The 16,211-nt window shown below is 44.8% G+C and overlaps 1 protein-coding gene across 3 annotated transcripts in view; it reads left to right on the top strand.

Moving 5' to 3' along the window:
- Positions 1-12,421, top strand: part of LOC100975321 (putative DMBT1-like protein) — a 70,019-nt gene extending 57,598 nt beyond the window's left edge. For 2 of the 3 annotated variants that reach the window (XM_055093430.1, XM_055093431.1), the window contains 4 exons: positions 108-146; positions 4,136-4,447; positions 5,891-5,923; positions 6,450-6,762. In XM_055093430.1, the coding sequence (XP_054949405.1) occupies positions 108-146; positions 4,136-4,447; positions 5,891-5,923; positions 6,450-6,676 (611 nt within the window). In that variant the 3' untranslated portion in view covers positions 6,677-6,762. Of the gene's footprint in view, positions 1-107; positions 147-4,135; positions 4,448-5,890; positions 5,924-6,449; positions 6,763-8,990; positions 9,374-11,715 lie in introns of those variants that run through there. The other variant, XM_055093429.1, reaches the window with a different exon arrangement.
- Positions 12,422-16,211: the final 3,790 nt, after the last annotated feature.

Here is a 16,211-nt window from a genome sequence, read left to right on the forward strand (position 1 = left end):
ACACACACATGAAAAAACTGGGTTGTGATAGTGTTAGTTCTATCCATCTGCCCTTCTGTTTTCCACCATGTAGTTGGTCAAACCAAAACATTCCTCTGCATTTGCAGATACGACTCCCACTGCAGCTGAAGCCCCTTCTTCACCAGGTATGCTCTCTGCTCCTTGCAACAGCCCTCATGAGTGGCTTTCTGAGAATGCTCAGCCCAGCAAGAGTTTACACACCCAGAATAAACACTTCTGTTTCTCCAGGTGAGGTCAGGGGAGAAGAGAGGAGAAGTCAGGGGAGGCCACTCAACTCCCCAGAGGATTCCAGGCCACTCCACTATCACTAGTCATGAAACTGCACGCAGTGAAGGTGGATGCTGGGGACAGGATAAATAGGATAAAATAGCTTAAAATCTCAAGTCTAGAGTAGGGATTCCCAAATGCTTATATGTGTGTGAGCCTCATGTGGAACTTGTGAAATGCAAATTCAGTGGCTCTGGGTGCAGCTTTTCTAACAGGCTCCCAGGTTATGCCACTGCTGCTGGTCATGGACCCGGTTGGGGGAGTAAGGTGTTGAACCACCACCCTCATTTTGGAGGAAAATGAGGCCCAAAGAAGGAAAAGATTTGCCTAAAGTCACAGAGCTAGGGCAAGGCAGAGCCAGGTGTCCTGACTCCTATCCAAAGTCCTTTCTGCTTTCATGCTCTGCGGATGAATCCATCTGTGTGATTCTCCCAAATCCCTATGACATTGACGTCTTCAGTAACAAGGCTCTGCTGCTTTCTTCTCTTTTATTTATTTTCTTTTTTCCCCCAAGTCCTGGGTACTTTGAAGACATATGGGGGTAAAATTCAATGAAACCAAAGTTCAGCACTTTCTTTTCACCTATGTTTAAGTATGGCCTGCCTGCCTTCTTGCCTGCCTGCCTGCCCTCCCTCCCTCCCTCCCTCCCTCCTTCCTTCCTTCCTTCCCTCCTTCCTTCCTTCCTTTTACTTCCTTTCTTTCTCCCTCCCTCCTTCGCTTTCCTCCTACCTCCATCCCTCATTTCCTCACTTCCTTCCTTCTCACCCACACCATGACTCCACTTTTGCCAGAAGATTCCTTTGCTTGTAATTCTCACTGGCTCTTGACATCACATGAGGCAACCTTTTCTCTGTGGATCTGGTTGACGGTAATTGGGTTGCTTTGGTCACAGATTAGGTGACACTCAGAGGGTTTTACTTCCTTTGTGAAGGCATGACAGCGAAGTCACTTCCTGTTTGCTCGGGAAGGGCCACCTTGGAGAGGGAGAAAAGGTGTGGTGGCCATTAAACCCTTACCTTCCTTCCCCTTCATCCCTGATTAACCGCATGGAGCCCGGGTGAATGCGACTCCCACATGTTATACTCCTGAAAGGCAAAGTGCTTAGAATACATGCTTTGGAGCCTCACGGGCTTGAATTGTGGATAACCTGAGCATGCTATAAAACCCCTGAGTCTCCATTTCCTCATCTCTAAAATAATTGTCATGAGGACCAGAGATGCAAATTATCTGACACATTGTAGATGTTCAAAATAAGAATTGTCAATCTCCCTCACAAAATGCCAGCCTCTCATATTCCAGTTTATGCCTGAATATGTAAATCCACAAGATCAGTGCACGGGGTGGATTTCTACTGCATATCACAGATGAAATAGGCTCGTTTTCATACACTTATAGTCTACAGTGTAAAATTTCAATGAAGCCAAATTTTAATGCTTTCTTTTCAAGAGAATTTTTTTTTTGCAGCCACAGATCTAATTTCGACCAAAGTGACACCATCACTCTGTAACGATCTTATGTCTGTTGCTAGATTAATGCTTCATTTTATTATTTGCACTACTATATTCTTTCATAAAATCCATTGCTAATTTTTCTACCAGGCTTTCCTCTGTATATGTTACTATGGAATTACATCCCTCAGATATGACCTTTTTCTTATCTAAAAATATTTCAGAGGAAACTAACTTGATTTTCTTGGCTTCATTTTCAGCCCCTATAAAAATGTTTTCTACAAAATATGTTTTTTTAATTCTTCCTTTCAAAATTCAATATATTTATAAAGCTTTTTTCTGACCATTGAATACATTATTTTATATCTGGAGAATAAACAGGATACAGCACTGCTTATTACATTTATTTATTTATTTATTTATTTATTTATTTATTTATTTATTTATTTTGGGATAGGGTCTTGCTCTGTTGCCAAGGCTGGAGTGCGGTGGTGCAATCACTGCAGCCTTGACCTGTTGTGCTCAAGTGATCCTCCCACCTCAGCCTCCCGAGTAGCTAGGAACACAGGTGTGCACCACCCTGCAGCTATTTTTTTAAAATTTTTTAATACATACTGGATCTCGCCATATCGCCCAGGCTGGTCTTGAGCTCCCGGATGCAAGTGATTCTCCCACCTCAACCTCCCAAAGTGCTGGGATTACAGGTGTGAGCGCAGGCACCTGGCCATTTAATACATTTTGATGGCAAAAAAAGTAAAACTTAATGGATAATATTTCTGCACCCAAACTAAAGTAGGAACTTAAACAATGTATTGCTATCTGAAATTACAGAAAATGTTTGGTTCTTTTTCAGGTTTGAATATAAATATGAACACACATTTTTGAAGTTTTTTTTTTCTTATTTACAGTTAAAATTTCAGTTGATGAAAAGATGGTCCCTGTACTTGGTAATTTTTGTCTCTAAACACTAAAATGATCATAACTCTATTAATACTGTTAGGATCATATTTATTTTTCATTTAACTTCCTTACTCTTTACAGGAAAATTTTATGAGCTTGTAGGTGTGTATGTGCAGACACAGGTGTGTGTGTGGATACACATGCACTTTGTGGGTTGAAATCCCAAAATTCACTTTCCAAAACCTTACCCAGAAAATATTTACCCTTATTCATAGTTCAAACAAGCATGGTTATCTTGCTTCCAATATTACAGCAATAAATATGATGAGGAGAGTGACCAGCCTAGACCAGCATACTACAGTCACAGAGAAACGGAAGCCTGTGGTGTTTAACATTCACTAAGCATCTTCTATGTGTCAAACAGAGCAGAAAATTGAAAGATGCAGTCACCACAGGCCGATATAAAGGCAAATCATTCTACACATGTCTGTGGGCATGATACCACCAACAGAATATAGATTTTATTTTTTATTCTTTTTATTTTTCAAATCAACCTTTTTGAAGTATAATTTCTATACAATAAACTGCATGCATCCATGAGTTTTGTCTAACATACACAGCTGTGTAGCGACCACCACTATCAGGATAGAGAGCATTTCCATCATCCCAGGAAGTTCCCTCATGCCCTTTCTCAGTAAATCTCTCCCACCTTCCCCAGGCAAACACTGATCTGCCTTCTGTCACTATAGAATAGGTTTGTTTTTCTAGAATGTCATATAAATGGAATCAAATAACATGTGCTGTCATGTTTCTAACTCCTTTCACTTCAAATGTTTTTGAGATCCATAAAGGAACAAATGTATTGGTCATTTGTGACTTTTTTTTACTGTGCAGTGTTATTCCACTGTGTGCCTATACCATGATTTACCCCTTCTCCTGCAGATGGGCACCTGGATGGTTTCTGGATTTGGGCTGTTGTGGAGGCTTCTGCTGTGTCCAAATCTTTCTGTGGACATGCACATTTGTTCATCTTGAGTAAATACCAAGTGGAAGAGCTGGGTTGTACAATATGGTTTTTAGAGCGAACGTATGAGCTCTTCGCCATCAAGAGTAAAAGTAATTTCACTGGATACATGTTTGATGAGTCAAGGCAGTGCCTCGTTTTAGAACAACTGTCTCCTAAATATTTGGAAGTGTTTTGGTTTTTTGTTTTGCCTGTTTGCTTTGTTTTCTTTGGGTTTTTATATTTTACCTAAGTTCTTAGGTACCTGGAAAACTAGGCTTGCCCACAAGGACCATTCCTTGAGGGCTTCAGATAATTAAGGCTTTACTGTATGAGAGAAAGTGTGTGTGTGTGTGTGTGTGTGTGTGTGTGTTAGAGAACAACAAAACCAGAAACAGTTCGTATTGCAAATAGCAAGTGGCACCCTGCGATCCTGTCCAGGATGGAAACCTGACCTCGAGTTTCTTCCCACCTGACCGCTTCTCTCACCATGCAGAGCCGCCCCTACGCCTGGCGGGCGGGCGGAGCCGCTGTGAGGGCCGGGTAGAGCTGCGGCACCAGGGCGTGTGGGGCACGGTGTGCGACGACCACTGGAACATCAGGAACGCCCGCGTGGTGTGCCGCCTCCTGGGTTGCGGCCGTGCTCTGGGCGCCCCGGGCCGCGGCCGCTTTGGCCAGGGCACTGGGCCCATCCTGTTGGACGACGTGCGCTGCACCGGCCACGAGGACGCGCTGGAGCGCTGCACCCACTCGGGCTGGGCCCGGCACAACTGCCAGCACCGCGAGGACGCGGGCGTGGTGTGCGCAGGTACCGCGTCCTCTGCCCACCCTGCCTTTCCTCTCCTCACATTCCTGGGGTCCAAATTCACCATCCTGGGGATATCAGGTGCGGCCAGGGTCCCAGATCCTATGCTACCGAGAGCATGTTGGTTAGGTACACTTGGTGGTAAACCTTTTAATCATCCAGGCTTGGGGGCGCACTCGTCACTTTTGTCCAACTCCAGTTCAGCGCAGTATTGGTTCTGAAATACAGTTAAACGATGATGGGGTCAAAGGAAGGAGTGGCGGTGTAACAAAATGACTAAGGCCGTCGAACTTGCTGCTGTTTGTCTACAATTTGTCCAGTCCCTCTTTCCATCTCGGAGGAGGGCTTCAAGAGCATAGTCCTGGGTAGACACTCCTCCTCACCTGGCCCTAACCCTCAGAAGTCAGAAAGACACCCCAGGGTGTCCCTGGCTCCTCTGATGTCCCTTTCATCCAAGATTTGGCCTATACCTTTCCTGGAATGTATTTTGTCACCCAATATCTGTCTGGGCATTCTGACTTCAAGAGGTTGACTACCTTCTGTATGGAGCAGTGCTTCTTTATATGTGCCCTAAACTTACCCTAAACGTCAAGGAGTTATGGAATTCTAAGATTTGAAACACAAGTCTGAGCTCAACTTGTCTATTCCATTCTTAGTTTTTTACGGGTAAATCAAAGGAATTGTTGCCATTGCTTTTGCCTTTGTAGATGTTGCCTTGTTTTGCATAGACATGGGACCCAACTAGAAAAGCTGTCAGAGGCCCCTGAAGACAGACATGAATCACACCCAGCCAAGGAGTATGAATGTGTGCTAGGGTCATGGGGCCCTCACCTTCCAGATCCTTGTTTTGATTATGTCAGTTCCTGGTTCCAGCTATTCCTGATGCTGTCAGGGGACCGATTCTAAATGACAATCCATTTTCCATTCTTGGATTATATACCAAGTGGATCCTTTGGACATTCACTGAGGGGTTAAGTGAACTTAGCTGGCCATGCTTCCTGGGCTGGGTGTTGGCTCTGGGATACTGTCCTGCCTTGCTTCTGAGCTGGAGAAGACTTTGATATCTGCAAATTACATCTTTCCCAGCTTGAGGCTCCAAGCGTGTCATGTGCTTGGGAAAGGACACCAATCAGTGTTCATACACAGGATAGCGTTATAACCTTAGAAGCCATGTGTCTACTATTCTCTTGCTCCAATAAATCTTGGAATTGATGATATATGTATTCTCAATTCTAGTTCACACATGCCAGGCTCCAGCTCCCTCAGGAGGCCCTGGGCCCTCCTTTCCTTTGCATGCTCTGGAAAATTCTCATGCCACTGTACCCCAGCTTTAGTAGTGAAATCAAATGAGCCCATTCCCCTACACTTCATGTCTACTACCAGCTACATTATCCTCTTGCAGTGTTCCAACACAGTTGACATTTGTTTTCATCCTTCTCTCACCAGGTCTGGCTGACTCTCTTGTACCTAAGGACAATGGTAAAGTCTTCCCTCTAGGGTCTGAGGCTAAGGATGCTGATGCGGGGGTAGCTGAGAGAACAGCCAAGCAGGGGAGAAAGAATAGGCTGTGAGGGGGACCCACTTCTGTGTTTACACTGAGATCTCTGGATTTCCACCCACTCGCTGGGTTTTAGGAGGTTGGGAAAAAAGCCCCTTTGCACCCAGGCTCCCTTTCTCCAACTTACCTCCATACAAAGACCCAGATAGATCATGTTCAGGCGCACAGTTCTCAACATGAGAAATGAGCCATGCATGGAATGTGGGCTATGGGTAGGATTCCCCATGGGTGTGGCGTGACCTCAAAGCCTTCTTGGAAAAGGGTTGGTATAAGTAAAATTAATGAAAGTCAAGTCAAGGGTGGGATATGAGGAGAGCTGAGCCAGCTCCATCTCAGGGCGTTGTTCATGGTAGTTTAATGAAGTAAAGATATACACGCACCCAGGACCTACATGACCAGTGAACCAGTTTCTCTTTGTGAGGATTTCTTCATCTTCCCCTCCTGCAGCCCAGCTATCCTGCTTGCCTCACCTCTTCCAAGCCGTCATTGACCGAGGCTATCTCCGGAGGCTGGGCTACTCCTCCTGGGACATCCACTTAAATGATGAGCTATGTCGCCCCAAAGTCATGGGACGCTACCTGATCTTCAACATTCCCTATGGCCACTGTGGCACTATCCAGCAGGTAGGACCCTTCCCAGGTGGTGCTACCCTTCTGTGGATGAGGCCCAGGTGAAAAGTTTGGGAAATTCAACCACCTATTAAAAATCTGTGTAAGGACAGAGGAAAAGTGCAAACCATAAATTCATTTCTGAGTTTGGTAAGACAGAGAGCAGCTCATTAGTTTGTCTGAAACTTTCCTTCCTTTGGGGAATTTGGGATACACAATAACAAGTATTGAGTGCTGATGGGCTGATGGATGTGTGGATGGATGGATGGATGGATGGATGGATGGATGGATGGTATAGTCTTTTCACTCCAGAGGCAATGTATTTTCCACACATGCCTCTTGATTGAGCATTGGTGTACACCTACCATGTGCAAGCTATGGTGACAGGCATGAGGGAAGACAGATTGTCCACTTGCCCATCTGACTGCTAGGTTTCTAAGCAGGTAACTGCATTCCATGATCAAGAAAGCAAACCTTTAGGACATTTATAAATCATGACATATATATGTTTATTTAGTTTTCCTTGACTACTGGTTTATTTCACAAAACAATGGTATTGAAATTAAGGAAACAAGTACACGAGAGATATAGGGAGAGTGTATAACCACAGAATATTTTTTTCTCAGTATTTAAACAGGATAACCTGTTCCCAAGCAAGATCCCCATACTGCTCCTCTATTCTTATACATCCCCTGATTAGACACAAACATGAGGCCAGGAAACCCTTGGCATTGTTAGAGGTTGAAGTCATTCACATTTTATCTATTTCATTGTACAGATCATAGTCATTCCTATCCTTTTTGCTTTGACAATTCTACTTTTTAACCTCAGAAGTTTCTGCCCCAGGATCCATGCCCCCTGTGTCTGGGAAGTGGGCACCCCCAGGGAAGCCTCTGGGCCATCAGGGAAGACCCTGCAAATGTTCTCTTTTGCCTGGCTGGCTCAGCTTCCCCTGAAAACCCCATGAGCTGACCAGGGTGCTGGGGTAGCAGTCAGCAGGGTCAGAGAGCGCTGATAAGGAAAACACTGCTGCACAGAGGTCCATGTCGGCTTTCAGAGTCAGTGGATGGGTCACCTTCTAGGTGCTGGGGACACAGCAGCCGCAAGACTGACAGAGCCCCTGCTCCATGGCCCTTACATTCATGAAAGGGGGGACAGGATCAGACCAAACACCCAAACCAGGGTCCTTTTTATACCAAAAGAGGTTACGAAGACAGTAAAACAAGGGAGGGGTAGAAGAGTCATTTGGGGTGGAAGGGAAGCCATGTTGAATAGGCTGGTGGCTGGGAAGCTGAGCCTTCCCTGGGGTGGGGCAACCAGGCAGAGGATATGGGGATCAGCCAGGGCTGAGGTCCTGAGGCAGCCGCAGCCTTGGGGCTTTCAAGAAGAGACTGGAGGCCAGGAAGCCCAAGATCAGAGTGGAAGGAGGGCAGGACCATGTGGGTGAGGAGTTTGACTTTTATTCTAAGTCAGAGATTCTTAAGGAGGGTAATGTTACCCTTATTGGCAGCAGGGAAGTTAGATATTGGTTCTTAGAGGCAAAAATTATAATATCTTTCTTTCTAGCTCAAGCACAGATACACATCTGGTATATAAACAGTATACTTGTATTACAACTCATAGTCAGGGTTTGAGAGAGGCCAGGATGAGTAAGATGTCTACAAAGGCTCCTTAATGGGGCCATGGTGGAAGAAAGTTGACAAACTTTGGTCTAAGCTGACAGGGCAGTTCTTGGAGGTTCCAAGCAGAATGTCACAGGATCTGAATCCCACAAGCTGAGGCTTCTTTGAGCAAATGTTCCCGGGCAGGCTAAGCCTCTAGGCATCTACACAGGGCATGAGAGGCAGGGACCCCTGCCTGTTGGCCCCAGCACAACCTTACCTCCTGCAAGTCCTGTTGGATTTGAAGGCTGGGAGTGAAGTTCAGCAGGGCCAGGCCTACAGCTCACATGGAGCCAGTACTGGTCTGGAGTCAAGGGCAAGGAAGAGACTAAAGAGAGGACAAGAGCTCTGGGGACGAAGGTGGGGTTGGCCTTTGGGAGCCTGCAGGAATTGAGCTTGTGGGGGAATTCAGCAGAAGGGGAGCTCAGAGCAGCTGGACCTGCCAGCCCAGCTCACAGCTAGCACAACAGCTTAATCCTCACAGGATGGAAGGGACAGTCCAGACTTGCCCACTGGGGGCTCCCTGCATGCACCCCACATGTCATGTCACCCCTTTGTGGTGTTAAGTATCACAGAGGTCTGGCCCCGGGAGGTCATCCCTCCTGCAGGTCAGTAAGCTGGTGCCAAGTGGGGTGGGAAGGAGGGGTCTCAGCTCATGGAGGCAGGTGCTTGTCAGGGAGCCAAGAGTGCTGCCCGCAACCCTTCTCTCATCCTCACAGGAGCACCTCGGCTCCCTCAGCTACTCCAACTCCATCAGAGGCCGGAAACGGGGCCACCCTGGCCAAGTCATTGTGCGGCACAAGGTGCCCAAGTTGAAGTTCACCTGTAGGGCAAACGGCCCATCCACAGTTGAAATCATTCATAGGGATGACGCCCCAACGGAGGGTGCTGGCTACACCGTGTCTATATCCTTCCTCCAGTCCCCTGAGTCCCAGCATGTGGGAGGCATGGTGCCCTACTATGACAGCCAGAGGAAAGAGGTCTTCCTCCAAGCCACCCTCCACAGCCCCAATCCCAACCTGATGCTCTTCGTGGATACTTGTGTGGCTTCTCCTGATCCCCATGATTTTACAACCATCAAGTATGATTTGATCCGGCAGGGGTAAGGAAGATGGAAGGCCCTCTGGGGTGGACTGTATATTCACCTGGCGTGCCTTTAGGGAACCTGTGGCTTCTCAAGTGGTATTCCTACATCAGAACTTTGTGTAGACTCCTCACTGTGTCTCAGAGGCACAGTGGGGGCCCTCAACATCATCTGATCACAAGTGGGGACAAATAGTTATAGGCAGGCAGTTATAGACACCTTCCCTTAACTCCCCACAGTCCTAGGGAGGGCTCTTGCTGCCCTGGGCTCTGCTGCCTCACTTCACCCTTTCATGTCCATGCCTCCTTTCCTTCCAGCCCCTTCCAGCCCCTTCCAGCCGTATGACTTCACTGGACTCCCCATTCATGGTGCAGGCCCTCGGGGCATTGGCCTACACTGATGAACTAATAGGTTATCCCAAGCTAAGATCTTAGTTATACTTGTGAGACTTATTCTGGCTCCTTTGGTTAACCAAAAGATTTGCCAAGTTAGAACTTTGGCCAGTTGTTTGCGTTTATAGCTCTCTTGTCCCCTAACAGAGGCAAAGTACTTATAGATGGGCAGTTCGCAACAAGTTTGAAAACAACAAAAATCCATCACTTACTACTCAATGGCAGTTTTAGAGTGGTGAGGACCACGGCACCCTAAAGTCCATGGAGAGCACTGTGGTACCTGTTTCCAAAAGCCAGGGGATGGACAGGACACAGCACCTTCCATAGGCAGTGTGAGCCATGGTGTGAGAGGTGCACAGAGGTGGCACTAAACTGCGTTGAGCCACAGAGTGAGAAAGCTCTTCCCTTTCAACCCCCTTTATAAATATATCAGGCAAGAGGCTCTGTTTGGTGCCAGAATTTAACAACGGACATTTTTTTCTTCTGCTTTCTTCAGGCTTAATTTGTGCTTCTTCCTCTAGTTTTCAAAGCTTAGACTATAGATTTTAGATATTTCTTCTTTTCTAAAATATGTATTTTATAAATTTCCCTCTAAGCACTGCTTTAGCTGCATTCCACAAATTTTTGATTACTTGTATATTCATTATCACTTAGCTCAAAATATTTTTTAATTTCTCTTTTGAGATTTATTTGACCCATGGGTTATTTAGAAATGTTTTGTTTAATTTCCAAACATTTGGGAATTTTCCAGGAATTGTTCTTATTCAATTTTGAGTTTAATTCCACGATTCTGATAATGTATTTTGTGTGATTTTTGTTCTTTTAAATTTGTTAAGGTGTCTTTTATGGCCCAGAATGTGGTCTGTCCTGATGAATATTCCATGTGGGCTGGAGAAGAATGTGTGTTCTGCTGTTGCTGGATGGAGGGCTCTATAAGTGTCAATTTGATCTAGTGGATTGGGAGTGCTGTTTAGGTCATCTATATCCTCACTGCTTTTCTTCATGCTGGATCTGTCAACTACTGTTGAAGGAGTTTTGAAGTATCTGGCTATTGTAGTGGATTTGTTGATTTTCTTTGCAGTTCTATCTAAAACTGTGTTACATGCTTACATAAGAAAAATTATTGTGTCTTCTTGGAGGACTGATCACTTTGTTTTCATATAATACCCCTCTTGCTTCCTGATAATTACCCTGGCTCTGAAGTTTATTTTCTTCTGAAATTGATATAGCTACTCCACCTTTCTTTTGATTAGTATTTGCACGGTATATCTTTCTTCATCTCTTTACTTTTAACTTACCTGTGTCTTTCTATTTAAAGTGGGTTCCTTGTAGACAATAAATAGTTGGGACTTGTTTTTTAATCTACTCTGCCTCTAAATTGCTATATTTAGACCATTTATATTTAAAGTGATTCTTGATATCATTGGATTAAAATCTACCATCTCAGTAACTGTTTTCTATTAGTTGCATTTGTTCCTTGTTTCTCTCCTCACACTCTTTTTGCTGCCTTCTCCAGTTTTAATTGAGCATTTTATGTGACTCATTTTATCTCCTCTGAATGCATCACTTCTTAATTTTTTTTTTTTTGGTGGTTTCCCTAGGGTTTACTGATGTACATTTTTAAATAATCCAAGTTTGCCTTCAAATAAAACCACCAACACTTTTCATCTCTCTTTGGACAGAACAGAGTAGGCCTTTTGAAAACAAGAGTTCTACCTAGAATTTAATTACTTTTTTTTTTGTTTTATTGTGTTTATTTTCTAGTTCCTTTCTATTTATGTCCAGGAATAGTGGTTTTTCCACTCATAGCAGTGTTAAAAAGTTTCTTTATGAAAGAAAGAGTGGGTAGTGGGAAGAACTCTATTTGCAAATCAGAGATCTGGGTCCATGCCTGATTATCTGGGTTGCAGTAAACTCATATCGTGCTTTAAGTTAATCTTTTTGTCCTGGGGTTTTTCTCCCCATCAGGTGCATCAAAGACAATACCTACATCAACCTCCATCCCCGCCAGAAGAACATGGCTCAGTTCAAGTTCAATGTCTTCAGCTTTCTTGACAGCTATGATGTGATATATCTGCAGTGTAAGGTTGCAGTGTGCAAGGTGGGGGATTATGCCTCTCTCTGCTCCCGGGGCTGTACAGGACAGAGTAGGAGAGGTGCAGGCCCCATGGAGGCCAAGGAAAAGCAGACTGAGCATTTCCAAATGGTGGGGCCACTGGAGATCCACAAAGTCACTGCTCAGAGGAGGACTCTTGAGTGATTTCTGCAATTTTCATGTGAATCTGTAGAAAGCAAAGTCTATTTCTCTTCAGTAATGTTTGACCAATCAGACGCTATCTGCATAGAGACAGGTCAAAGAAACAGCCAGAGGGGATTGCTTCTCTGAGGTTTGTTACTAAACAAATCTTCTCTGATTACTAAACTTCTAAGGCAATTATTCTCTTTGCTGCCACAAATGCTACATTTCCTAATTCTTGTCTTAAAGTGTACAAAATGTTACAAAGAGCAGGGTTATCTCTCTATACCGCATTGTCAATTTAAAGATTGTCTTTTTAAGTTGACTGTTTAATCATCAGATGCTATTAAGTGGATCTCTATTTTTATCCTCTGACGGTACGAGGATTTATTTTCAACTCTTGCCAAGAGTCTTAGGTAAAATAAAATAAGTGTCTGTCACTCATTTTTTTTAACTCCACTCATTTTTTTAAACTCTACTCATTTTTTAAAACTCTAACTGGTTGCTTGAATCAAGCATGTCATTCACTCATCACAACAAGCTTTGATCATTTTGTTTTGATGGGAATAAATTGGACCTAGGCTTTGTTGGGTTTGGGTTATAGCTTGCAAATGAAAGGCTGAAATGCAATCACAGGAACCACGTATCTGCTGTCTGAGCTGCTGATGCAGGGCAGGCGAGCCCCAAAGTGGAGCTTAGCCTGCGAGGATTCTTGGCTTTGCCCACGAAAGAATTCAAGAGCAAGCTGGAGGTAGAAGAAAATAGCTTTATCAAAGAGGCAATGTTACAGCTCCAGCGGTGTTACAGCTCTATGACTGCTCCTGCAGAGCAGGGCTACCCTGTAGGCAAAAAGTAGCAGCTCAGGGCAGTTTTGCAGTCATATTAATATTAATACTTACTTTTAATTGCATGCAGATTAAGGGTTGGTTTATGCAGAAATTTCTAGGCAAGGGGTAGTAACTTTTGAGTTAGTGGGTCATTGACATGGAAAGGGGCAGTAACTCCCAGGTGCTGCCGTGGCAACAGTAAATTGACATGGCACACTGGTGGGCATGTCTAATTGAAAGCTGCTTCCACCCCAGCCCTGTTTTAGTTAGTCCTCAATTTGGTCCGGTGCCTGAGCTCTTCCTCTAGAGTTGAAACCCGCCTCCTACTTCACTACCAGGTGTTTGTGTGGCCATGTTCTCAGTCTGTTTCCCAAATCCTCAAAGCATTTGGGAAACTTGAAAAGTACACATAAAACCTGAAAAGCAAACAAGGAAAGCTTAGCTTATTCCTGCATCCTCCCAGAGAAGGAGAGCAGCATCCACTCTCATCTCACTTTCTACCTTAACAGAAAGAGACCTGTGCTAGACTCACTATCCTTGAAGGTGTCTTTAAAAAAACAGACTTGAACATAGTCAGATTTTTATTTTTGCTTGTCAAGAAATATTCAGTAGCAATATTTAAAAGATAGGTCCCCATCTCCAAGGACTAGTTCCCCTCTTTGTCAACAAATGACCTGCACAGGATGGGACTACAGTATTTTCAAGTCCCCCATGGAGGAGGGCAGTTTTGGGTAGAGCCTAGGAGCTAACCCTGAGGTCTTCAAGGTTAAAAATCTGATAAATGACCCAAGGAGGGGTGTAGCCTGTGAGCTGAACATCTGTTTCATTACAAATTTTCCCTTCATCAACAACTGTCTTGGTAAAATATATTGGTATTTATTTTAATGAAGTTCCCTGCTTATACACAGAAATTGATGAAATGTGATTACTGGCCAGTTTGGTGAAAATGCTATCTTTAAATCAGAGTCAATTATTTGTCCCTGAGTGGCTCCAACTTTAGTCACATGAAACAATGATTTTAGTATCTGATGTGTATTTCATGCAAGTGCTTCAAATGAATAAAGGAGCTTTTCCAAGTAATTGTAGGCTGCTAGAGTTTCTACTTTCAAAGTCATCTCCCTATTAACTGTATATATTCATAGCCCATAGCATGTTGAGGAAGTAGAAGCTAACAGCTACCAAAACCTAGCATTTTATGACTTTTAATAAATCCCTAATATGAAACGTGTTGACAATGAAAGAACTAACATTTTAATAAACAAGGGTCCAAACGAACTTCCAGATCAGTTCCTCTTGGTGTGTGGTTCAAAGGACGGGATCCAGGAAGCAACCTTCTCCAAAAGCATTCCAGGTGATTCTCAGAAAGGCTGAAGTTTGAAAGCCATGGCCACCTTTCAGTTTTCCACACCTCATGGATCAAAATGCACTTCACAGGGAAAAGCCTGCAATCAGGAAACACCAATGGTACAAGACCAAAAAGAACCAAGAAAAGCCTGCTCTCTCTAGCCAAAGGACCAGCAAAGGAGCAACCTAGCAAGACAGAAAACACTTAGATGAAAACTGTCCGACTCTAGCTAACTGCCATAGGAAACACTGTGGCCCCACCTTCATCCCAGCCAGCAAATGTTGAGTGGAAAGCCTAGACTTCTGCCCTCCCCCAGCACTCCTTCTCTTCCCCTCCCTCATCCTGAGTGATGTCAGAGAAGGTAAAGCAGGCACTGGGATGCTCATCACCTCCAGGTAGTAATGAGACCCTCACCTCCAGCCCTCATGTCAGGTGCAGAGCAGGTAGTGAGCCTACACTTCCATTTTTACCCCTACTTGGAAGAGATGAGGCACCCTTTTATTCTATCCTGGTTAGAGGAGGCCCAGTGGAGAGCCAGGACTTTCACCCCAACCCAGCAGTAATGAGGTGACCGCCCCCCGCCTTGGGAAAGCAGAGGTAGCCTGGATTCCACCCCACCCCACCCCTCTAGTTTGCATGTGCCTGGTATTCCATTGCCTATCCCTTCGTTTTTAGCCTCTCCAAAACACTTTGTTAGGTAAGTCTTTTGAATACAACGTACAGTTACTTTGTAAAATATTCTGAAAATCCATCCCTTTTAGGAGTTGAGTAGAATGACCACTCTAGGGTGACACCCAGATGTCCCCTCAGAGAAAGTCACTCATATCCAGACTGCTGGGAGTGTTGGCGGCGGGCAGATCTCAGTGCCACCGCTCACCAGGAATTTCCCTCAGCTCAAGGCTTTGTCTAATCCAAGTTCACAGCCCCTCCACCCTCAGGCAGCCCTCAGGCAACGACTGATCCACAGAAGCATAGACAGGTCTGAGCACCTTGCCTCAGTGGGGCGTCTCTGAAGGGCAGAGCGGCCCCAGGACACCCTGGGGGAGTGGCTGGACCCTGCTGCTGCTGCAGCTGCTTCTTTGTGCGCCAACTCCCCTGCTTGGTTCTGCTTCCCTCCTAGGACACAGGGGCTGATCCCGAGCACACGCCTGAGGAAGCCTCCTGTACATCAGCCTCTGCATCAGAGTCTGTTTCTCAGGAACCCAATCTATGCCGGGTGTGGCCCAAGAATATTAGAAGCAGATTCTAGAACGGGATTTTGGAGCTGGCAGTGAGAACTTCTCACTGATGGTAAGTGGAACATGGATGGCTCCTGACTACAAACACATTCTCTCTTTTTTAATCCTCACCACAGCCCCGGGGGGTGGTAGCTGCTACCAACCCGTTTTAAATTATGGAGACCAAGGCTGAAGGTGACCTAGCTCATGTAACCCACCAGGTAAGTGAGAAGAACTAGAACCCAGGCCACTTTCACGTTAGGTTAAAAAATAACTTTACAGTCGTTCAACTTAGGCTACCTGGATGAACATAGAAGAGAGTCACTGTGTGGCTGCCTGAGAAAGTATTAATATTTAGGAGATTGACATGGAGATATTGAAAAGAAAATGGGGAAGATCTGCTGTGATTTGGAGCTGGAAAATCAGTGTCCTAAGGGCATGTTCTGTGAGGGCAGAGATTCTATCACATGTACCGTGTATTCTCTTCAGCATCCTATAGATGCAATGCATGTTCAGAAGGAAAAATGCCTTTGGGCATTTGGGAATGTGGTTACCTGTTGGGATGCATGTTACAACCTGAAACTATGTGTGTTGTTAGATGATGAGAGAGAGTTGTGTTGATTGATCATCTAGGGTGATTAGATTCTATGTTTTCATGTGTAAAATCAGTGCACACTGGGGTCTTTCATTTTATTTGTTCAGTCACAGTAAATGGGAAAGTGTAAACCCAAACTGGCTACTCCTTGAGGACAATGAACCTTTGGCTTAGGTGCTTGATGGTGAAGGGGAAAAAAAATGTTTTTATCTCATTAACCCAGAAACGGTATGAAGTCTCTCGT

The sequence above is a fragment of the Pan paniscus genome, chromosome 8, assembly GCF_029289425.2.
Source record: "Pan paniscus chromosome 8, NHGRI_mPanPan1-v2.0_pri, whole genome shotgun sequence".
In the NCBI taxonomy this organism is placed as follows: Eukaryota; Metazoa; Chordata; class Mammalia; order Primates; family Hominidae; genus Pan; species Pan paniscus.